This window comes from Musca domestica, unplaced genomic scaffold (assembly GCF_030504385.1).
Source record: "Musca domestica strain aabys unplaced genomic scaffold, Musca_domestica.polishedcontigs.V.1.1 145, whole genome shotgun sequence".
Taxonomy (NCBI): domain Eukaryota; kingdom Metazoa; phylum Arthropoda; class Insecta; order Diptera; family Muscidae; genus Musca; species Musca domestica.
Genome location: NW_026712200.1, coordinates 393026 through 418849, shown reverse-complemented (window position 1 = coordinate 418849; position 25824 = coordinate 393026). Strand labels below are relative to the sequence as shown.

At 34.5% G+C, this 25824-nt stretch overlaps 2 protein-coding genes across 7 annotated transcripts in view; both read right to left on the bottom strand.

The window, feature by feature from the left end:
- Positions 1-574: 574 nt before the first annotated feature.
- The window catches only part of LOC131801188 (uncharacterized), a 66485-nt gene continuing 41235 nt past the window's right edge, over positions 575-25824 (bottom strand). For 4 of the 6 annotated variants that reach the window (XM_059119407.1, XM_059119403.1, XM_059119406.1 and 1 more), the window contains exons 2-5: positions 9046-9221; positions 8204-8332; positions 7925-8150; positions 575-5215 (exon numbers count right to left, since the gene is read on the bottom strand). In XM_059119407.1, the coding sequence (XP_058975390.1) occupies positions 2533-3684 (1152 nt within the window). In that variant the 5' untranslated portion in view covers positions 3685-5215; positions 7925-8150; positions 8204-8332; positions 9046-9221 and the 3' untranslated portion in view covers positions 575-2532. Of the gene's footprint in view, positions 5216-6955; positions 6976-7924; positions 8151-8203; positions 8351-9045; positions 9222-25824 lie in introns of those variants that run through there. The other 2 variants (XM_059119405.1, XR_009341731.1) reach the window with 2 other exon arrangements.
- LOC131801189 (putative mediator of RNA polymerase II transcription subunit 26) lies at positions 20053-25474 on the bottom strand. Its single transcript, XM_059119409.1, has 2 exons — positions 24528-25474; positions 20053-21101 (listed from the first exon to the last, which is right to left on the bottom strand). Exons 1-2 carry the CDS (start codon positions 25318-25320, stop codon positions 20917-20919), a joined length of 978 nt encoding a protein of 325 aa, XP_058975392.1. The 5' UTR covers positions 25321-25474; the 3' UTR covers positions 20053-20916.

Genomic DNA, 25824 nt, shown 5'->3' with positions numbered 1-25824 from the left:
TTACCTTTTCAGCGGTTTTTGCTATGCCAAGATGTCCTCCACTTGGCCCATCGTGAAACTCCGACAAGACATCTCTTATTTTGGAGTCTGGGACGACGATCAAGTTCCGGTGAGATTTACCGTCCTCACTTTCCCATTTGCGATATAGGCAACCATCTATTATAAGTAGACTGTCCCACTGGGCCCAATAGGATTTTAAAAGAGGGCTTTCGGAGGTAATTTCTTTGCGACTAGGTCGTTTGCCCGTTTCTATGGCCGAAATTACTTTGCCCAGAATGGGATCTCTTCGTTGTTCCGTCGACCAATCTTCACCCGACTCAAATTGCAATAGTCGGACATCAACGATATTCTCTTTATTCTCAGCCTTTGAGCAGTGCTTGCATTCTACTTTGCATGGCCGACGAGACAGGGCATCAGCATTACCGAGTTTTCCGCCTTTTCTGTGCTCGATTCTGAAGTCATAACTCTGGAGCCTCTCGATCCAACGGGCTAGTTGACCTTCCGGATTCTTAAACTGCAGCAACCATTGGGGAGCAGCGTGGTCGGTCCTCAGCAGGAAATGCTGGCCATATAGGTATTTGTGGAAGTGTTAACGCACTCAAGGACAGCAAGCAGCTCTCTCCTCGTCACACAGTAATTCCTCTCAGGTTTCGACAATGTCCGGCTGTAGTACCCGATGACTTTTTCCTGTCCGTCGATTTCCTGGGAAAGGACGCCACCGATGCCGCACGCACTTGCGTCTGTGTCCAGGACAAACTTGCCGCCAGGTATAGGGTATGCCAAAATGGGGGCTCTGCATAGCATGTCTTTGAGCTTTCTGAATGCCTCCTCCTGCTCGTTGCCCCACTGAAACCTCTGGCCTTTTTGCGTCAAACGGTGTAGACAGGCGGCGATGTTGGCAAAATTTTGGACAAATCGACGGTAGTATGTGCAGAGACCCAGAAAGCTTCGCAGCACATGGAGATTTCGGGGCTGCGGCCAATCTCTGACGGCTTGAATTTACTCCTTATCCGTCGATATGCCCTCCGGCGTCACGTGGTGCCCCAGGAACTTCACCTCTCGTTGGAAGAGACTGCACTTCTTTGGGTTCAGCTTGAGGCCTGAAGACGAAAGCTGCTGTAGAACATCCTTTAAGTTCTTGATGTGTTCGTCGAAGTTGCGTCCCATGACTATGATGTCATCCAGGTATATGAGGCACGACTTCCACTGCAGCCCTTTTAACACACGCTCCATCAGCCTTTCAAATGTAGCCGGGGCGTTGCAGAGTCCGAATGGCATGACATTGAACTGCCAGAGACCCCCATTTACGCCAAACGCTGTTTTCTCCTTATCTTTCTCGGCGATCTCTACTTGCCAGTACCCACTCTGCAGGTCGAGGGTGGAGAACCATGACGTCACGGCTAATGTGTCCAATGTGTCGTCGATTCTTGGGAGCGGATAGCTGTCTTTCTTGGTGACATCATTCAACTTTCTGTAGTCCACACAAAATCGGGTGCTTCCGTCTTTCTTCTTGACCAAGACCACTGGGGAGCACCATGGACTTGACGATGGTTCTATTACACCACTCTTTTCCATTTCACTTATCAGCTTCTGAACCTCGTCTCTTTTTGCCAGGGGAACACTTCTTGGAGGCTGTTTAATGGGTCTCGCGTCTGCTGTATTGATTTCATGCTTCACCACTGATGTTCTTCCTTGGTGCTCTTTTGTCAACGCAAAGGTAGAGGCATATTTCCATAATAGCTGCTTAGCCTTGTTCCTCTCGGAAGGTGATAATTGGTGTGTCCACTCTTTTATGTAGCCGTCGAGGTGCTTCTTCTCCATGGCAGCTGGCTTTTCGGTGCTAGTTTCCAAATTAACTACAGCTTCAGCTGGTGTGCATTGTCCAACATCGGAAAATTGGCAAATTTGCTCTTGCTTGTTTGACAGGTTCAAAACTCTAACAGGAATTAATCCGTCCTTGTTGCTTTTCACTAGGGCATTCGCTATTAGGATGTTACTGTTTCTGTTTTCTGCTGGTTCCACCACCCACAACTTCTCGGCTCCACAATCTCCATTCATTGGTACCCATATTATTGCTTCGTCTAATGGGTGTACTTTCATCGTAGCCCACGTTTAACGGAATTTCGACGTTAGACCAGGTCATCACACGTTCTTTCATATCCAGATTGATACCAAAGGCAATCATAAAATCTGCGCCTATTATCACTTCGTCTACGATATCGGCAACTATAAACTCGTAATTCTCCGATTTATTGGCAATAGTTAGTCTCAGGGTAATCTTGCCGTGTACTGTCGCGGGCTCCCCCGTTGCTGTGCGCAGTCTGACTCCATTAAGTTGCGTTATTTTTCCCTTTACCAGATCTGATCTTACGATGGACTTTGATGCGCCAGTATCTAACGTCAGAACTCGCTTATCACCATTGATGTACCCAGTTGTTGTTAGGTTGTGACTTTTCTGTTGTACTATTGCTATGGAGATTGTGGGGCCATCGTCGATGGGAGCCAGTTCATGCCCCGCTGGACTGGCTCGATTTAGTTTAACTGTGACTCATTGGTGGACTGTTGGGCCATTCTTCTACCATCTTTCGTTGGAGGTGGTGACGATGACCTGGATCGTTTGCGCTTAGCTCTGCATTCGCGCGCAATATGACCTGCTTTATCGCAGTTGTAGCATCTAACCCTGGGCTTAGTCATCCCAACTAACTTTGTCTCTTCTATTACCCGCCTCATGGCGTCTTCGATCGAGTTAACGAGAGATTTGGGTTCGCAACCTTCGGTCTCCAGTTGGCGAATCTTGTGGGTCTGGGGCTTAACAACTATTCTTGCCGTCTCTTGGGCAAGGGCAAACGACACAGTTTCGGAAAAAGATGCTTTTGGTGACGCATATGTTGCATACTTAATTTCAGGGTCACGTATGCCATTCACAAAGGTTTCGATTTTCATACGGTCCAGCAATGGGTGATCCTCTCCTGGATACGTCATTAGCCCCAAACGTTCCACCTCAGCTGCAAAGTCTTGTAACGTCTCGTTTGCCCTCTGTACTCTTCCCCTTAATTCCATAAGGTAGATGTTTCGTTTATGTTCGTCACCGTACTTACGTTCCAGTGCAGCAATAACATCTTCATAATTGTTTCTAGAAGCGACAGGAATACTCTGTATAACATCAGCAGCACTGCCCTTCAATGCCAGAAGTAGTGCAACCGCTTTGTCGCTGTCGTTCCACGAATTTCTAGAAGCCACTGTCTCGAACTGTAACTTGAAAACATTGAATGACGTAGAGCCGTCGAATACAGGAGGTTTGATTTTTAGTGTGTTACCAGGAACTCGCACCGGACCACCTTTGATTTCCAGTTCCGAAATTTTCTTCTCCAGATTTGTAACCCTATGGTCGTGGGACAGAAATTTCTCGTCAACCGACTGCACTTTCTTATCCAACTCTTTAATTTGGACCTCCACGGTTTCCATTCTCCTTCCAATAACTTTTGTAATGTACTCGAGTTTCTCGTTCGTTATTCTCGAATTTTCTTCGACTCTTCTGAAATTTTCCTCAAACATTTTGGCTAGCATTTCTCTGAAATCGTCACCCCTGGCAGCTACTGACGAGACTTCCCCACCGTTAGATTCGCCCATTTCCGATAAATCCACTTCATCCTTACTGTCAAACTCATATGTATCGATGTTCATACCACGGCGCTCGAACTCATCCAACAGACGTTTTGTAGTTCAGCCTTGTTGCCAGTAGAGGACAATTCCAATTTATTAAGTTCCTTCTTCAAGTCTTCCACTCGTAGATCCTTAAACTTCATCGTAGTATTATCGTAATCTCACTTCCGACACCAATTGTTACGTTCTTGGATTTTACTTAATCCCGTGTAGACGTTGTTTTATTTCCCAATACAGCTCGTACCAAATAAAACGCGGGTTCTTTCGGATTACGATTATTACAATGATTTTATTCACACAACTTTACTTTGCACTTTATTTTACTCGACAGTTTCAATTCGCGATCTGATTCACAACTGACTAACTGCCTTTCCATTTCCCCTATTTATATGAGCCTCGCCTGTCGCTACAGAAGTTTCTAGACGATCTGGTAACGCCTAGATTACGAACAATCTACCAATGCAACGAACACATACAAACTTACATTGAGTGAACAATAACAACAACACATACACAGGCGAGGGGGTAACAAAGAAAGAGGAATTAAGCGATCATCAATGATGACGTTTAACAAGAATTGTACGTCAGCAACAAAATAGAAAATGAAAGAGGAAATGGAAGGATGTAGAAAAATCTATACAGTAGTTGTTGTTGTGAAGTTATTCAAATAAACTGCGTAGTAGAAATTTACGTTACAATTCAAATTCTTAAATTAACGGAATTCATCTAAATTAACTTAAATCTAAAGTTATATTCGTAACAATATCATACAATATTTATTCTTATTTTATTGTTTTCTATAATTTTTCTAACTTCTTGAACTGATGCAGCCTTTTTCTTGATTTTTACGTCCCGGGCCTGTGATTGGGGATGCTCAATTTTTGAGGCATGCCTCTTCTTGCTTCCATGGTAAACTTACGTATGGTCATTTGAATACCTAAAGTTTGCGACCGTCTAGATATTATCGTAAGGTTGATGACTAGAAATGGCTGCTTGTTGTTACCCTGCGGAGGTGTACTTTTATATGTGCGTGATAATTTGTCATATAAGGTGGTTTTTCGTTCGGAGAATAATGTTGTGCGTGTGGTCCTTTGTGTGCCTGGTGCTCTTTACTGTTGTCTGCTTACCTCGTGGGGATGTTGCCTCATTTCGTTTTATTAATGAGTAGATCTCTTGGGTTTTCCATTGTGCACAATTCCAGTCCAACGCACCTTGATGTTGCCCGTGGCACTGCCTCGTTGATTGATTTTTCCTTGCCTCTTAAGCCTTGGCTGGATTTTGATAGGACTGACTGACGGGGTGTGGAAGATTATAGTTGCAATTTTGATTTTAGTCCTCTGTATCTTACGAGTGATGTTGACCAGCAGTTGGCTTGTTTGATTTGTTGTTTCAAAAATCGTTGTCGGTACTGCCATCAGTTGTATTCGCCCAAATATGATGCTTAGTTGGGGTTGGATGTGGTAAGGTCGGCCTGTTACGTTAAAGATCAGGCGTAGGCGTCCTACGGTTCGCAACAGGCAGATATTGTGTACGTACAGAAACTGCTGTAAGGCTGTCATGCGTAATGAAAGAAGAAAATTTTATGAGGAAATGTTTGGTCGTATGTTGTTTGTATTGATGATGGTTGTGATGTTCCATTTATTGATGTCAATGCTGTTAACAATTACTTTTGTAGTGTTGGTAATTTAAGTTCGTCTCGGGATTTTGTGGTTAGTGGGGCCAATGGTTTAGATTCCTTCAGATTTGACTGTGTGTATTTGGAAGATTTGTTGCATGCTTTGCGGAATGTTAATTCAAATGCTGTAGGCGTTGATGGCATACCTATTAAGATCCATTAATGTTTATTTCCTTGCATTTTTTAAATTGTATTTTTATTATGCCAAACATTCCGCTTGCGTGGAAGGTTGCTCGTGTAGTGCCTGTGCCGAAGAGGGGGAATTCTTGCCGGCTATGTCGAATATAGTTGAGCATGTTATTAAAGATGCTATTGTTGAGTTTCTGGATGGCCATAAGTGTTTGAGCTGTTCTCAGTTTGGGTTTCGGCGTGGTTCTAACACTGCGGTTCATCTTTTAATCCTCGCTGATCTCATTCGTGATGTGCTCAATGATTCTGATGTTGGTTTGCTTGTTGGCCTTGACTTGTCTAATGTCTTTGATTCCGTGGATCATACGCTTCTGCTCTGTAAGCTGAGATACAACTTTGGTTTCCCTCTTTCTTCATGTAGATTGATATCGTCTATTTGGGTGGAAGATGTCAGTTTGTCAGATGATAAGTCTGATGTTTGTGCTCTTCGGTGTGGTGTCCCACAATGGTCTGTGCTTGGTCCTCTGCTTTTTATTATGTTCATTAATAACTCTAATGGTTTGTCTGTTAATTAGATTAAGACTGAAGCTGTTCTGTTCAATAGTCCTAGTTATGTTCCTATGCCGTGCATCTGTGTTGGCTCCTTTGTGGTTAATCTTGTGGGTGAGATGAGATGTTTAGGTGTAGTCATTGACACCAAGCTTAATTTTTCAGGTCATATTGACACTTTGCTGTCTCGTGCGCGTTTTCAGTATAGAAGGCTCTATAGTCTTCAATCTCATTTGCCTCTTGGTGTTAGAATGATGGTAGCCAGATCTATATTAATGTCTTATGTCAACTATTGTTTGGAGGTCATTTCTGGGACCAATGCTTGTCAAATTCTGCGTGTTCGCCAACTTTGGCGAGAAGGCGTTTCTTGTGAGAGTTGGGAAATGTGGAATCAGAGACAGTTGATGACCCTATGTAATTTTACTTGTCCTATTGATATACACAGGAAGAAGTGTTTTGAATATTTGTCTGTTACCAACAAATTTCAAACCAGTTTGGTGGTCCAAACATTTAGCTAATCTTAGAAAGTAAGTAGACGATTATACAACAGGATCAACAAGACCAAACATTGTACGGATATAAGGTTGTCCCCTCAATAGAATAACAGTGAGATCAAAAAATCCAAACGAAAATTATGGGTTTGCTTCAAATGATCCTAAATCCATTGGAAGCATAAAGCGGTTTGATAGTACGTGGACTGACTACGGTCTATGGACTCTCAATCTGTTAGCCAGCACTCACTTTCCAAATTGAGAAACGATCGGCAATCAACGTAATCGGCACTGTACGGCTGAGGATGAAAATCAAAATCATGTGGGCTATCAACAACTTCAAACCTTTCAAATCATCTGGTGCATTTGGTTTTATTCCCGCCATGTTGCAGCACACATCGACGGTGACAGTGCCAATTCTGGAGGAGATCTTAGGCTTGCTTGCATATATCATCGCACTTTCCAGCACTATAAATGGAAGTCAACGTCACTTACATTACCAAAGATGGGAAAAAGTGATTCACTTGCAAAAGGACTACAGGTCTATTAGTTTTTAATCCTTTCTACTAAAATCTTCAAAAAGTTAATAGACGTTGAGATTAGTTTTCTATTACCTTCGAATTCGATAAGCACTGCTAAGTACAAGGGTTACATCGAGAAAAACTTACATTGCTCTTCTTTCACTTTGGTAGACTTTCTTACTCATATCCTTGTACTTTTTTATTTTTCCTCAGTCTTTTTTCCGACTTTACTGTGGTATTTTATATTTTCACTATACGTAGAAAAAAACACTTCCCCTGTTCAGTAAATACTTCTTAACTAAGCTAGAAGTATGCGTGGCACATTTGTAAAAACAACAACAACAAAGTTTGTATATGTGTGTATTGTTTTAAATTATAAGGAAAAGATACATTTTCGAAGTAGTTGTTTTACTTCGATTCAAAACAATTGGTGAAAAACTGTTAAGTAATCAGAACCAATTGTTGCATGATTTAAACAAAATAAGGATCTTCTACAGAGTTGAAGTCCAGGCCCAAAAGTGCAACGAATCATATGTTAATGAAATTTACATCGCCTTGTTAAGACAAAAGACGGCTTCGTTTTTGTTTTATGCGAAAGCACTAGGTTGTGCAACATCTCGCTATTTTGAATAACATGCAATGTTGGAACATTGACAATACGAAGTTAACGAACTTGGGAAGGTACACATATAATTATATAATGTTGATGTAAACAATTTAAAGAAGGGAAATAGATCCTTGTTTTCAGAACATGGACTCCACAATATTTTAAATTGTAAAACTTATTATGAATGCTACTTATGATGTAAAAAATATAAATGATGGAACATAAATATAAACATTAAGATAGAAATACTTTTTTGTCGAAAGTGGTATATAAATTTAAAAATATTCACCCTATTGAACACCATGTGTCTGCATTCCCTTCACTTTTTTCTACAGAATTTCTGTAAGCAATGAATGCGTCATGGACCTTGTTAATGCCGGCATAACATCGACCCAGCAAATATAAAGATTGTCCGGATTTTGGGTTGGCTTCTATTGATTTCTGCAAACAGAGAATTGCATACGATTCACGTTGCTTTCTTTCACCAAAATAGTCATGACAGTGATACATCCATCCTGTAATTTAAATACTATAAAAGATTCAAACGTTACCACTATACGATGCTTACCTAATTGTCTATATACTGCAGCTTTGAGTTCCAATGTCAGCTCCTTTTCGTTAAGCAATTGTTCATACAACTCCTTTGCTGATTTATACTTATTTTGAACTTCATAAAGGTGAGCGACATGAAAACGAACTGTAAATAAATCATTTACTGCAATTCCTTAACTTGAATACCAAAAAAAAAAATATTTTAAAATTGTAGCATAATAGTAACAAACAAATATATTATCATAACATCATTTCCATTGTCAACATCCAAATTCGTTAAAGTATTTTTAGTGCTGTTAGTCGCTGAATGTTTAAATAACTAATATGGAATGAAACTGAAAAAAAAAATTATTTAGCTACTAATAGTTATTTCATGACTGTTTGAGAAGAGAGTAAAATTATTGAAAAACATGTCAACGCTTATATTGTTACATAGTTAGTAGACATGGGATTTTAACATGTTTTTATCCAAATGTTTTGCCATTCAAAGAAAATATATTTGGGATTATATTAAAAATATGCAATTGGTGGTGCAATTAGCGTTAGCATTTGAAACCCAGGTCGAAATAAATTAAAACATGAAAGATAAAAATAACAAAATATTAAATAATTAGCTGAACCGCCCTCGCAAGGACAATTATTAAAAATTACAAAAAGAATATCATGAATTTCAAGTAATGTTTAGATTGACATTATCATATAATTTCATCCCAAATCCATATTTGCTTAAAATCTGGTATAAACCCTGTCGGCATGAATGACAAAGGACCATCTTTCAGACAAAGGAGTGTTATGAAAATTTGGTCAAAAATTTTAGTATTATTTATAATGTATCAAATAAATGTTTAAAATACTTACTGAGTTGTTTTGTAAATGTACATGGTGACGAATCGATGAGAGCAAGGGTGTAATGTTTTATTGATGACTTATAATTTCCAAGAATTTTATGCATAAAACCAAGGCGTAGATGTATATCATTGGAACAAGGATAGTGAGAATTCATATACAATATCTCCTGGAAAGCTCTAATTGACCTACAAATAAATTATTGTGTAACTTTTGTAAATATTGCAACTTTTTCGCTTTAAATTGCATCATATAAGTGAATAATAATTTATATAACTATTAAATTTTCCCATGCATGAGTACAAATACAATAGCAATGAACCTTTTTGGCAAAAATATATTATATGAATTGTAAAAAAAAAACAAATTTACATTTATTAGGCCTATGATATAAAACTTGGTGGTTGCAAAATACGTTAACACATACAACAGATAAGCAAAATCAATTCTCATAATATATACCTATCCTGGTTACTAAAACTGAGAACACAGAATACGTAGGTCGAACTTCAGAGTGATGGCGCAATTAGTTTTGTATTTGACTATAATCTACAACCAGGAAGCAAAAAGTTTTATGACTTCATGTTTCGACAAAAATATATTTTACAGTTGTCGCTCCAGTGAATTTGTAAACGAAAAATAAAAACATATGTTTAAAAAGTGACCATTTTCAGAAAAATAATAATATAAAGTGTGAAATTAATGATACAATACTTTTTGAAAAGAAAAAAACAATTGTTTCTGCTCTTCAAGTCAGTGCGCGTTCAAATGCCTTAAAAATCAAGAAAGAACAAGTAGCAAAGGAAATTATACTACTATGCGTTCTTATATATTTTCCTCTTAGTCCAGTTTTGTTATTACTTTTAAATAAAATAATTTTTCAATAAAACAATAAAATGTAAATGTAATTTATAGTAAAGTGACTCCATTTTTTCCAGTGACTTCTTCATTATTGTTAAAAAATAGACAAAACGAGTTTGTTATTAATTTCGTGAAATAAATCTTTAATTCAGTCAATCAATATAAAATAAACAATTTAAAACGTAAACTATCGATTTTTCTACTTGAATAAATTTTGCTGCTATTGTCATATTATCAATATAAAATATAGCAACATGAATTCAATAAACTTAAAAGATGAAGGGAGGATGGTCTCCCATTTTGCTTATTGTACAGTAGTTAAATGAAACTTGTAATAATGAAAAAATATTTATTTGTCCGACAACATCATGTTTCTATCTTTCGGAAAGACCGGAAACCGGCCTATAAATTACGATTCATGCGATTTTAACGTATTAATTCGTGTACGTAATTTTTAGAGCGATCAACGTGAATAAAATAACAATATGAACGTGGTATTAAGGATTGCAACTTCTGACCGACTATCGTGTCTCAAATATAGTCGAATAGGAATTTTTTAAGAAATATAAAACAAGATAAAATAAAACATGAAAAAACATTAAGTTATATATATATATATATATATATATATATATATATATATATATATATATATATGTATATATATATATATATATAAAGTTTCCGCGAAAAGGTCTTCACCCCTTAGAAGCTAAGATGTCAAATAATGGTAAAATCAATTGACGCTGGAAATAGCCGAAATCAGCGGATACCTTTTGGGTTACACCAAAGCATGGTCCTATTCTCATAATTATAAAATCTCAAATTACCAACCTTGAGGAATTTGAAACGGGCTGCATCATTTGAGGGACTACATCAATTTAGACCGACCTGATACATATTTTGTACAACTGATTCTTCATGAAACCCCTAGGACTGTATCAAATTTAAAACTCTATCGTAACATTTGCGAAGTATGGAGCAAAATATTTGAGAACCTTTGTGTTTGGTTAAGCTATATAAAATGGACCCTAAAAACGTTGACCCAAACCCCTTTTGGAGATTTTTATCTATCAATTTCTATTTGCTCCACTATTTTGTATAGTCCGCATACAACAGTGCTCTTCATATTCGGTATTTCACTGATTGCAGTCCCAATGAATTTTGCATTTTGAGTTCTCATTGGATGGATTATTTCCATATCTAAAAAAACTGACTAGATTTCCATATCTAGTCAGTTTTGGACTTCAGAATCGATAGTAATTCCTAAATTGAAATCCTGGCAATATGACTTTAACTATCATAAATAAAGTTTCATCTATTTATAAAAGTTAGGGACCTCATAAAGAATTTAAAAAGTTGAAATCTTTGTTGATTTAATTATGTCCGTGAGCCTCTTCATTTACCATTGGCAATTACGATAGAGGTCACGAAATGTAATATGCGTCTTTCAGAATTAGCACATATTATTCTTAGGATTATTGATGTTACGAAAGGAATATATTTGTTCTCCCAATATTCATCTACCAAATGTGCTCTAAATTTTAGGTATTTTGAAGGGCTCAAAAGCATTTTTCAGGTTATAAATCATTTGTCAGAAAATTACAACAAAAGTCCACTTTATGATTTATTTTGTATTCCCCAGTACCTCTTTATATTCGTTATATCATCGTATTTAATTAAATTTTCAATTCTCAATTATCAGTCTTAGCAATATTTTCCAAATCCAAATTTTAGAATTCGTAACTTTTAGAAGATCATGTTATAAGGTATTTAGTTTTTACCAGTCGATTAAACTATATCTGTCTGTGTATGCGGCCGTTCGTTGAAATCGCAATAAAGGCAATATCCCTAAATAACAATATCCCTAGGAAGTTGGAATATATCAGTTTCGTTTAGGTATAATAATGCCACTAAAAATTAATCCTTTTGCACGTTCTTGTTACAATTTCTACCGAAGTATCTGTAACTTGACATTTAAGTTTTCGGTATTGTGAAATCAATACCGGAAATAACTGGCTACTATTGGTTCCCCATTTGGCATAGCCTCAATTTAAAATTGCATTGAGATTTTAATGTTTTGATGCTTTGAAAAGTATTTTTTAGTCATGTATAGAAAATATGCAAAATTTCTCGATTTTTTCGGTTTTTTTAATAAGAATTTTAAATCCCAGAAGGCATTTTGAAACAATTCTACACAAAACTCCATATCAAAATGGAAAAGTCATTTTTTTCAGTTCCGCGATTTTTATAGAGGCTTTTCTCACATTTTCTTTGAAAACGTTTCCACTGTTATTACAAATAACCAAAAGAAAATTTGAGTCAAATCGGCCCAGCCGTTCTCAACTAATGTGTTACTATACTTTTTAAAATTGTTTACATACAGATTTAAAGAAGTAGGTGTGGGCAGTTCCTCCGACCCCAAACAGATAACTAAGGTTGGAGTGAGAGTCAAGATTACGTCACATGCTAACTGTGGAACATATATCTTCGAGATTTTGGCAAATATTAGGATTTTGGGTAAATCGAAAAAATGGACGCAAAATTGGGCGTGGTCACTTTTTGTTTGAATAAAATCCTAACTCGGGGTAGAACGAATATTTAAAAAAAAATATCCATATCCCGTAGTTTTTGTCTATTATGCATATTTGTCAAAGCATAATTATTCACAGATATGACTGATATAAGTGTTCACGTACTGGCCGATTGAATTGTTTTAAAATACCTTTACCCATATTTAAGCCGTGGGCTTCAATATTTAAACCGAGGACTTCAAATGTGTGGATGTACAAATCTATTAAAAAGTATATATCAATCTTATCCCCATGTAAGGTATCAATTTAATTTTTCGTATGGTAAAAATCGTAACAAATTTTCCAGTCAAATCAGCAGTAATTTGGAATTTACTGTCTTTTGTACACCTCATAATTGAGGGCTGAATGATTTAAGATTGTGCATTAGAGTCCTCATAAGTCCCCCTAACCATGTCGGTCTGTTTGTTCGCAAAAGGTGGACTTGAGGGGCTACTATTACGTGGCGAAAATTCTAAAATTTGTAGATATGTTGATTTTCACCCCCCAAATACACATTTTTAGCCAAATCCTTTGAATTATGGTAAAATCATGAGGTACCTTTATATGGGCACTTCTCCGAAACATCGACCTACATTGAAAAGTTTCTTCTACCCCTTATAATCCAAGATGACAAATAGAGGACAAATCAAAAATATCGCAGATCAACATAGCATATCAAACCGAAAAAAATTCGCGTGATTTAAATAAGTAAAAACAGTTTTATCCACCTCATAATCGAGGGCAGAATGATTTCAGAATAGTCAAATATAATTACTATTTTACACCTATTGTCGTAAGATGGGAATTAATTTTATTTGCCATTTAAATTGTAAGTTGGAGACCCCATAAGTCCATACTTTTCATCATAGTATAACTCAATGACGATTCAACAAATATTCGATCCCGTGCTACTTTCTTATATTTGTAATTTTTGATGTCTTCACAATTTATTTCATATAGTTGTACATCCCAAATCTACCTTCCCAACCAATATTCTCTTGGGGGTTACAAATTCAATAGAATACAAAATTTTCTTTTCTGACCACACATTAGATGTGAAAGTGGACTTGGGGATACTCCAATGTGGAGACTTTACTTAAATAAATTCCTATGTGGAAATTATTTGTATGATGGTTCCCTACCCCAGGGTAGCATAAATACAATTTTTTAGCCAAATCAATTAATGAATGCGGTCAAGACCAATATGGGCCCTACTCCGAAAATTTCAAGTTTTATGCGAGGAGGTCCTCTACCCCCTTTGAAACAAAGATGCCAAATAAGGGCCCGAAAAATGAAAAAAGTGGCCAACACCCCAAAAATAGCTTAAATCATACGATGGTTATATAAATATGAAATCGGGTTGTACCCTTATCCGTGAATTGTGTTCAATATCATTACCTGCAAAAGTGATTTAAGGTATCTTGAATGTTTGCGAAGAATTTCTGGAAGGATAGAAATCCTTTTCTTACTAAAAGTCCCATTTGCTCTACCACCCTTTATATTTTCCACCCATTATATTTGGTATTTTACTGATTGTACTCCCAAAGAATTTTGCATTTTGAGCTCTCATTGGACGGATTATTGTCACATGAAAGAAGTAGGTCCACGCTTTGAAATGAGCCTCATTAGGCTTTTTCGGTCAGTTTTGTTTGTTTAAATGTGTTCGCATCTTCCAGCTGAACCACGATGTAGGCCCTGGAGTTGAAAGGTAGATGTCAGTTTACATCGTATTTCGCATTTATTTCATTTTTTTGGTAAAAAATTATATATAGTGAAAAATTATTCTTTATTTTGACAAAGAAGAATAACAAATTGAAAAAATCTTCAACTTGTTCGCTGATTTTTTGCAGCAAATGTTTGTCAATAGAACTTTCGATTCCATTGAATTTTTTTTTCGAATTTTTCCCGATTTGAGAATTTTTGCTATGAGATCTCTTTTTTTGTGATTTTTTAGCGTTAAATTATTTCGATATCATCTATTCCGTTTCGCCACCACATAATTCGGTACTACACTTACATTTAACCCGCCATCAATTTCAGTTCTCAAGAAATCAAGTCAATTAAATTAATTGGTATTAATATTCGAATTCAAAAATAAAATATAAAAAACGCTACAAATGTACATTAGAAAAAAGTAAGTCAAAATTGAAAAAAATTATGCAAAATAAAACATTACTATTGTACATTTCCAAAGTCAAAATGAAAATGTTAATATATCACATTTTTACGCGATTTTTTGGATATTATCCTTTTCGGACAGGAGACAATTCCGAATTTGTATGAATCCATTACGAACTTCATATGCGGAATTTGAAACAATCCCGGTAAATAATATCGCTAAAATTATCAAAATACCGAATATCGGAGGTTACGGTACATGGGGGCTATACGAAGACGTCGACCTACATGGCCCATTTTGTTTTATGCTGCAGTATCTATTACGAACTTCAAATACCAAATTTGAAACGATTCCGGTAAACAATGTCGCTAAAATCATAAAAATACCGAATATCGGGGGGTACCGTTATGTAGGGGCTATACGAAGACGTGGACCTACACAGATTATTTTCTGTCTTAGGCTTTAGTATCCATTAGGAACTTCAAGTGCCAAATTTGAAACAATTCCGGTGAATAATGTCGCTAAACTCATCAAAATACCGAATATCGGGAGGTATCGTTACATGGGGGCTATATGATAACTTGGACCTACATGGCCCATTTACGAACTTAACCTGCCTACTGGCAAAATATACATGTGTGCAAAATTTTAGCCTTCTATTTCACTTTGTTCGAAAGATAGCGTGATTACAACAGACAGACAGACGGACATGGCTTAATCGTCTTAGAATTTTACGCTGATCAAGAATATATATACTTTGTTGGGTCTGACATGAATATTTCGAGGAGTTACAAACGGAACGACAAAATTAATATAGTATGGTGGAGGGTATAAAAATATTGACCACGCCTACATTTACGCCCACTATTTTGATTTTTCTAAAATCCTTATATTTGCCAAATAATGAAGATTTCGATTTAAAAATTATTACACGAGATACTGTTGACTTCCCCCCAGCATTAAGTATTTGTTTGGGCGCTGAGGTACTGACCACGCCTATCTATATATATAGAGAAAAATTGTGTTCGTTGGTAATTGAATCAGTTATGAACAGTTGGAACAATTTTTATAATTTTTTTCTAAATGTATGTTCCATCCCGAGTAAGGTTTTTATGCAAAGAAAAAGTGACCACGCCCAATTTACGCCAATTTTTTCGATTTATCTAAAATGTGCCAAAATTATGAAGATGTCTATTCTACAGTTAGTATACGACATAATCTTCACTCTCCCTCCAACCATAGGTATCTGTATGGGGCCGGAAGAACTGGCCACACCTACTTCTTTAAAGCTATATGAAAAAAAAAAATAAACATAGAAAAGCATAGTAACACGTCAGTTGAGACGGCTGGGCCGATCTGACTCAAATTTTCTTTTGGTTATTTGTAATTACAGACAATTTTGATATGGAGTATTATGTAGAATTGTTTCAAAATGTCTTTTGCAAAACATTAAAAATCTCAACGTACTTTTAAATTGAAGCTATGCCTAATGGGGAATAGAAAATCTATATATATATATAATATATATATATATATATATATATATATATATATATATATAATATAATTGAAAAAAAAAATAAAATATATATATATATATAATATATATATATATATATATATATATATATATATATATAATATATATATATATATATATATATATATAGATTTTCTATTCCCCATTAGGCATAGCTTCAATTAAAAGTTACGTCGAGATTTTTAATGTTTTGCAAAAGACATTTTGAAAGAAAGACAAATGAAAGACATTTTGAAACAATTTATATATATATATATATATATATATATATATATATATAATATATATATATATATATATATATTATATATATATACTATATATATATATCTATATATATTATATAAATCAATATATATATATATATATATATATATAAATCAATTGTGGTTCGTTGGTAATGAAATCAGTTGAGAACGGCTGGACCGATTTGCATAATTTTTTGTACAAACGTTCGTCATACCACAAGTTAGGTTCTTTAAGAAAAAAAAAATATTGACCACGCCTACTTTTACGCCCACTATTTTGATTTATCTAAAATCTTTATATTTGCCAAATAATGAGGATATCGGTTTGATAATTATTACAGGAGATACTGTTGACTTTCCATCCAACCCTAAGTATTATTTGGGCACAGGAACTGACCACAACTACTTTTTAATCTATATATTTGATTCATAGTTGCCATATATATGTTGGAATGGTGCAAAGTTGCCATATTTTACTTAAAAACTTAACGTACGTTGCGACGATGAACATAAAACACGGTGTACTTATTATTATATATATATATATATATATATATATATATATTTATATCGCCAAAATATCAAGTACACCTGTCCCAGACCGCGTTGCCCGTAGTTTTAGTTTTTGTTCTGTTCTGTTTTTTAGTCTTTAACGCATAGTTTTTAAAGCATGGTAATTCACAGATCTGGCTCACAAAAGTGGCACAATTTTTAGTATAAATGATGACTCATCTAAAGAGAAATAAATATGCATTTCAAAAATGTCAATATAGGTTCACGTAAATAATATAGCACATATATTAAACTGTATACACCAATTGTTTATAATAGTCCCATGTAAGATGGTTCTCTACCCCCAAAGTAGCCTAAACACACATTTTAAGCCAAATCGATTCAAAATATAATCAAAACCCTCGAAATAAATAAAATCAGGGGGTACCTTATATAGGTAGCGCCAAAACATTGACATTGAAAATTTTCCGCGAAGATGTGACCTACAATGTGACCATGACCCTGGAAATAATTGAAATTAGTGGATGCCTTCATACAAGGGTTATACCAAAGCTTGGTCCAATATTTATAATTATTTGAAAGAATGTTTTGTTCTTTCTAAAATCTCAAATTACCAACATTTAAGGAATTAAAAAGGGGCAATGCATACCAACCTGAAACATATTTTGTACAAAATGAATCTTTATGTAACCCATAGGACTGCATTAACTTTTGCGGAGTATAGAGGAAAATATTTGAGGCCCTTTGCGTATGTTTAAGCTATATAAAATGGACCCTAAAAAGTTTGACCCGGGAACCCCACCCCTTAAAAGATTCTTATCTACCAACCTCATGATTGTCTTGGGTGCAGCGATAGCCCATAGTGCCCGTATGAAGTTACCTGTGATTTAAGGTTACGGGTTCGTTTAAGGGCTCGCAAGAATTTTCCAATGATATGATTACTTTTCTTACCAAATTTTCAATTCGCTCCACTGTTTTGTGTAGTACGCATATTACATTGCCTCTTCATATTCGGTAGTTCACTAATTAAAGTCCTAATGAATTTTGCATTGGATGGACTATTTCAATATCTAGTCAATTTTTTGAAGTTTCCGACCACAGGATCGAAAGTAATTTCTAAATAGAAATCCTGGAAATATGACTTTAACTATCAAAAATAAGGTTTCATCGGTTTATTGTATTAAAAAGTAGAAATCTTTGTCAATTAAATTATGACATGTTTTTGTTACAATTTCTACCGAATGAACTGTAAATTGACATTTAATGTTTTGAGTATTGTGAAATCAATACCGGCAATATATATTTAAAAGCACGTTGAGCTTTTAAATGCTTTGATGCTTCGAGAAATATTTTTTAATCAAAATTGAACATGTAACGGCATGTACACAAAATATGCAAAATTTCTCGAGGTTTTTCAATAGGATTTTTTAATTTCAAAAGCCATTCTGAAACAATTCTACACAAAATTTCATATCCAAATAGAACAGTTAATTTGAGTTCTGCAATTTTTCTAGAAACATTTCTCAAAATTTTCTTTCTTGAAAACGTTTCCAGTGTAATTACAAATAACCAAAAGAAAATATGAGTTAAATCAGACCAGTCATCCTCAACTGAAGTTTTACTATGCTTTTTTACATTTTTACGCATAGATCTAAAAAACTGGGTGTGGCTTGGAGGGAGAGTCAAGATTACGTTGTATATGACTGCTTACAATTTAATTTACTGTTGTTCCCCATTATGCATAGCCCCAATTTAAAAGTACGTCGAGATTTTAATGTTTTGATGCTTTGAGAAGTATTTTTCAATCAAAATTGTATTGAATATATGCAAAATTTCTCGATTTTTTTAGGAAGAATTTTCAATTTCATAAGGCATTCTGAAACATTTAGGATTTTAGGTAAATCGAAAAAATGGGCGTAAAAGTGGCGTGGTCACTTTTTCTTTGCATAGAAACCAAACTCGGGGTAGGACGACAATTAAAAAAAATATTCATATCCGTCCAGCCGTTCTTAGCTGATTCGTTTACCAATGAACAACAATTGATTTATATATATAGATTAAAAGTAGTTGTGGTCAGTTCCTCTGCCCCAAATAAATACTTAGGGTTGGATGGAAAGTCAACAGTATCTCCTGTAATAATTATCAAACCGATATCCTCATTATTTGGCAAATATAAAGATTTTAGATAAATCAAAATAGTGGGCGTAAAAGTAGGCGTGGTCAATATTTTTTTTTTTCTTAAAGAACCTAACTTGTGGTATGACGAACGTTTGTACAAAAAATTATGCAAATCGGTCCAGCCGTCTCAACTGATTCCATTACCAACGAACCACAATTGATTTTATATATATATAATATATATATATATATATATATATATAATATATATAAATTATAATCATTCTTAATAGTATTATATTTTTTAAAAACTAAAGTGAGTTTCCTCCCTTTGGCGAAACTCGCGTTAAAAAATAACACGTCAATTAAAGTTTTCTGCTGGAATAGAACTTAATCTTTATTTGTAAATGAGTGCAATATACATAATTGTTTATTTTAATTCTAGATACATCGTATGATTATTTATTGGTCTTTTGATTCGATCGTATGATTTGAAATACGATCGATTGTGTGATTTGCAAGAAGGGTGTGGCTTTTTTTTCTAAATGACAGATGGTACGATAATTGTAATATGAATACGATAATTGTAATATGAATATATTGCCAAGTCATTGGAAAGGCATTTTGGTTTGGGTTATAACACCCCCGGACGAAGACTCTTTCCGTGTTCCAAAGGAGCTGAGGGGAAGGGCATAGTTACTTTTACTTTTACTGTGCTTGATCTATATTTTACATACAGATACAATGCTATAATAAGTATAATTACAGCTGTCAAGACTATTACTGTGTAATTAGTTACTTTCTGTTCAAATTTTATTTCTGATATGAATTCGGTATTTTTAATATGATGATACTGTATTTCCTCTAAAGAATCATATGAATCATTTATCATATGCATGTCTCTGTAGGGATTTGGAATTATTAACATGTTTTGAAACATTACTTTATTGTACCATTTGTCCAATTTTACTTTGCAATTTTCTATGATCAGCATGTGATTTCCAGATAATTTTAATGGGTATTTGTTACATGTATGATAACAATTTGATTAGTATTTATAGCAATTATAATATTTAAGCCAATTTCGACAACTTTTGGTTTAGTATTTTGTATATAATGACATTTCATGAGCTTATAATTAAACAGATTGGATATACAATCATCCTCAACTTCCCTTAGATTTGGTGTTTCATTAACATCATAATAAATTTTATTATCTTTTGTGATATACAATTTTTCTGCAATATTAATTTGCATTTTTTCTTTATTAGGTATTGGTTGAATATATACTTCTTGGAATATTTTAGGATTATATTGGGGTACTTTTAAGACAAATACTATATTATTTTGTAAAGGGCTAAATTCATCTTAATTTCTTTCATTTTATCTATGGTTATATTATATATTCTAATTTCTTCATCACTCAGGATATCTCGAGTGAGAATATTTAATTTGGAAGCCAAGATTAGGTCTCTTACTTTATCTAATAATTTGCCCATATGATCAATTTGGTATTTAAGACGGTAAACTTTATCAGCTTTTGCTGTGTTATCTTTAATTGATTTAACGTTTGACATGCTCTTAATCAACAGTTTTGTTTGGTCATTATATAATTTTGTTAAGTTAGCTAATTGATTGTCAAATTGTGTATTATGTGTATTTGATTATTAGTTTGCGTTATTATATTATGTTCATTCTTCTCCAAATTTTGCAATTGTCTTTCAATCTCTTCTCTATCATTATTATCCATTGTACCATATAGATATTTTAATCCTGTACCAAAAAGATTAATTAAACCTCTTCTATTTCTAGCTTGATGGGGAATAATACTTTTAAGTCGTAAATGTATGTGCTCGATTTCATGCGATAAAAATGAATCATTAATATGCGAAACTTCCTCTCCCAATTCATTCAAAAATCCATATATTTTGTGGTGTTAAATATGTGAAGAATTTTAATATAGTCATCTATTAACATTTTGTCATTAAGTTGTATCATTGCATATCCGTTGCCTTTATTCAAATCGACTACCTCGAGCTTCTGCGCTACCACTGGGGATATCATCAAGAAAATCGCCAGCAAGGACTTCCAGAGACCTGGAAAGACATTTCCTTTTAATGAACTGGTCTTTATGAAGTATTGTATTTCGGTTATCTAATTTATATTTTTGTCATTAATTTTCCGTGTAGTCAACTGTTTTATTTTAGCCTCGGTCTTATGAGGGATTGCTGTTCTTCCAAATTTAGGATTAATATCTTCATCCTTTCTTCTTTATTTCTGTATTTTAACATCTTTTCCTTTGCTGTTTCAATTTCATTATAAACTTTTTCCATATGAATATCTGAGTTATAAAATGAAGGTCAATGGGTTTCTGTTTCGTAGAAAGATGTAAACTATTGTTGTATGCCTGTAATGCCTGCAAAGGTAAATCATAGTTGTATGCTACATCATTATTTTCCTCCCTAATTTTTAATATTCTAATATTCTCATTTAAACTGCTATGAAAACGTTCAATGTCCGAATTACCAGTATGTCTATGAGGTGTTGTAAAGTGATACTGAATATCATTATCTTCAAGGTGTCCCGTAAATACTGGATTAGAAAACGTCGGGTCATTATCCATAGTAATCTTTTGGGGTTTCTTCATGATGAGGAACAATTTATTTACAGCTTTTATAGCCTGTAATGGTGTTTTGTCAGATAATTCTTCCATTGCTGCATATTTTGTAAATTTGTCAATCATGGTCAAATAAAATATTTGGTTATTAAGATACCAAATATCCAAGTGGTAATGAACATAAGGTCCATGTGGTGTTTCCGTTTTCTCGAATGGTAATTTGACGGGGTTTCTTTCTATTTTGAAATTACATATAACGCAGTTATTTATAATTTTAACAATTTCCTTTTTCATATTCGGATAATAGTATTTCCTTTTAATTCAATATATGTTTTATCTATTCCTGGATGATTGTTTTCAAATCGGTGGTGTCTATTTATGATTTCTAGGAGTTCTTCGTATCTAACATCTTGCAGAAATTTAGTTGTTAATATGATTTCAAATTGTTTTGTATTTAAAGGATTATCTTTTGTGGTTTTATATTTTTCCTGTAATTTCAATAAAATTTCCGTATCCTCACAATACAATGCTGAAAGATTATTTTCCATGGCTTCATTCAATATTCGTGATATTAATTCGTCGTCGAATGTTTCATAAGCGTATATTTTCCTATTCTTATCAAATATCCGTTCATGTGTCGTCTTATTGTCCTTGGAATTGTCAATTTTTATTTGGTTCTTGTAGTGCTGAAGAGGTTTCTCTGATATCTTAAAGAAATTATGGCCATCTTCGTCAGCACTGTGTATTGTAGAAGTAGGTGAAGGTGGTCTTTTCTTTAAATGTTCATCCAAATGTTTCCTAAGCAGATTCTTCTTACTAAACATTTTATTACATATCTCACATTTATGTTTTCTTTAGCTGTGATTGCATTAACTTCTCTAATTCTTGAGAGAGCATCAGCTACTTTATTATCCTTTCCTTCTACATGTTGATGTCAAATTCGTATTCATTTAACCTTATTTTCCAACGGATTAGTTTGGAATTAGGGTCCTTAAGATTTGCCAGCCATATAAGGGGTTTATGATCGGTTCTTAGTTCGAATTTCCTACCGTAAAGATAATGTCTGAATTGCTTAACTGCCCAAACAATTGCAAGTAATTCTTTTTCAACTGTGGAATAATTAATCTCATGACGGTTTTAAAGTGCGTGAAGCAAACGCTATTGGTCCATTGCTTTGTGACAGGACGGCTCCTAATGCATAATTACTAGCATCGGTAGTCAGAGTAAAACTCTTTTCAAAATCCGGGTATTGAAGTACCATATCGGACATCAGAATCTGTTGTAACTTCTTAAATGCTTGTACATAGTCAGCATCTTCAGTATTAATTATTGCATCTTTTTTAAGTCTCATGGTCAAGGGTTTTGCAATTTTTGCATAACTTGGGATAAACTTTCTGTAATAACCCGTTAATCCCAGAAAACTTTGTATTTCCTTAACATCTTTTGGTATGGGGAACTCCTTAATACATCTTATTTTATTCGGGTTTGGTTTTATCCCATTATTAGTCACTACATGTCCTAAAAATTCAGTCTCTTTTTTCAAGAAGTCTGATTTATTTAAGGATACTTTTAGATTTGCAACTTCTAATGTTTTCAAAACTTTTCCCAAGTTTTCCATATGCTCCTGTAATGAAGTCGAAAATACTAAAATATCATCCATGTATACCACACATATCCTGTTTATATGCTCTCTGAGCACGTTGTTCATCATTCGCTGAAAAGTTGCCGGAGCATTCTTTAGACCGAATGGCATTCTTATAAATTCATAATGTCCATTTGTTGTAGAGAATGCTGTTTTTTCCCTATCTTTTGGATCTACCTCAATCTGATAAAATCCCTTTGTTAAGTCCAATGTTGTGAAATAGTTAGCTCGACCTAGTTTATCTAGTATGTCGTCAATTACTGGTATTGGATATCTATCATCTTCAGTGATAGCATTCAATTTTCTATAGTCTATAACAATTCTCCATTCCTTGTTTCCTACTTTATCTTCCTTCTTGGGTACTACCCAGATAGGAGAATTATATGGAGATGAACTATGCTTTATTATACCTTGTTCTAGCATTTCATTCATTTGTCGATCTACCTCTTCAGTATGTATTGCTGGATACCTATATGATTTCGTATATACAGGGCCATGATCTCCTGTTTCTATCTTGTGCTTTATCTCATTGGTAAAGGTCAGATCATCTCCCGGATGGTAAAAGGCATTTTCATATTTAGTTATTAATCTTTGGAGCTCTGATTTTCTTCTGTATTTAGGTGGTCTGTCCTTAGCTGCTCAGTAATTCCTAGTATGTTAATATGATGGAGTTCTGGCAATGTTTGTAGTGAAAATTCGTCATCTTCAGAATCTCCTTCAAAATATATCCTGAACTTTTGACCGTTAATACTTACTTCTTTTTTCCTATAATCAATTACAGAACAATTTTCTTGTAATGTTTGGTTGCCTAATATTCCATCGAAGAATTTGTGAAAGGTATACACCCTAAATGTTGTACCTGAATTAAGGGGAATCTTAATAGAATTTTTTGGAAAATGGGCATTGCGGTCAACCGTAATGACACCTGCTGCAGTTTTAATGTATATTGGAGTGTGAGAATTTTTTATATACTGTGGAGGACAATGATCTTTACATATTAGATTTTCTGTGGAACCCGTGTCAATTAATAATCTTGTTTTCCTTGATCTTCCTTTGAGTATGATATAGGGAAGTCCGGTGGCTCCTTGTAAGGAACTAACCGAAAATTTTCCGCTTTGGCTTCAAAATTTTCATTAGTACCATACTCATATTCAGAACTGTATTGATCTTCTTTATTATCCTGATATACACTGTCTTGATACAAATCATCTTGATACATTTCGCTTATCTCTATTTTATTGTTAATACCTTCTAAATTCTTACATGATTTCTGCTCCTGGTGGTGTGTCTGCCTTTTTGATTGTTGAGATGCATCAACATCCATTGATTCATGCTTTTGTTGATATGATGTTGGAGGCTGTTGTCTGATTTGTGGTTGCTGAGGCTTGTAGTAAGGTTGTTGCGATCCATGTTGCTGGAAATTTGGTTGTACAATTCTCGGCTGCCAATGTTGTTGTTGTTGGTAATGTGGCTGCATTATCCTTGGTTGCCAATGTTGCTGTTGTTGGTAATGTGGCTGCATTATTTTTGGTTGCCAATGTTGTTGTTGTTGTTGGTAATGTGGCTGCATTATCGTTGGTTGCCAATGTTGCTGTTGGGGACTTGGTTGTGGTTTGTCCTTCTTCTTTTCGTTGTTCAGGAATCCCGCAGAGCTCAATTCATGCAAAGCTTCCTCCATACTTTGTGGTTTTAATGCGCATAATACAGTCCTCATATGGATTGGAAGACGTGTTATAAAAGTCTTCAGACCAGTTTGGATATTCCTATCGACTTCATCCAATCGATTCTCCTGACCACATTTTTGGTTAAGAATTGCTAGTTTGTGTTGGATGTGGTTGTAGAAATCCATAGTATCTCCTTTATACTGCGCTGCTCTCAGTTCCTGATATAATTGGTCCACAGTGGCAAAGCCACCAAAGTTGGTATTTAGCATCGCTTTTATGTCAGTCCAAAGGGTCAAATGGGGATGAACCTCCATTGCTCTTCTGGCGTTTCCAGTTAGTTTTGATTTTACGATGTTCATACACATTCTTTGAGCTTGTTCGTTGTATAACATTAATGTAGGAATTATGTCATCTACATTTGTTATGAATGTTGTGAGGTCTTCCTTCTTCCCATCAAATTCCCTTAGTTTTTCAATATATGTAAGGGGATTGATGTCTAGCGTACGTAATTGTATGTTGTTTTGCGCTGGGTTAAGGGCTGGTTGATTTGCGTTATTCATTTGTTTCAATTTTTTTTATAATCTTATTAATGTTCCAAATTTCACTTCGTTGCTATTTTTTGGCTATTTGTAAGTCTTTTAATGTTTTTTAGTTTTCCTCTAATGTTTTACCACTTTCACTTTTTAAGTTTCGTAATTATTTCTTATATTGTAATTATTTGCTTTTTTAAATTTGTAACAATTTGTTAATCTTAAAAATTTATTTCTCTCTTATTAGGATGTGATGTCCACTTTTAACTTTTCCTAGTTTTCTTGTTTAACGTAATTTTGTTAACTTGTTTCTTTTTTACTATTCACTAAAATGTTTCTTTAATCACTAAGTTTATTGTCCCTTTC

Bases quoted from the DNA above. Each gene is read 5' to 3' on its own strand.
- LOC131801189 (XM_059119409.1), bottom strand. From the start codon at position 25,320: ATGTTATACAACGAACAAGCTCAAAGAATGTGTATGAACATCGTAAAA. The intron at 21,102-24,527 runs GTAAGAATTTAG...ATGTCTTTCCAG, and splicing joins CCACCAGGAGCAGAAATCAT to GTCTCTGGAAGTCCTTGCTG.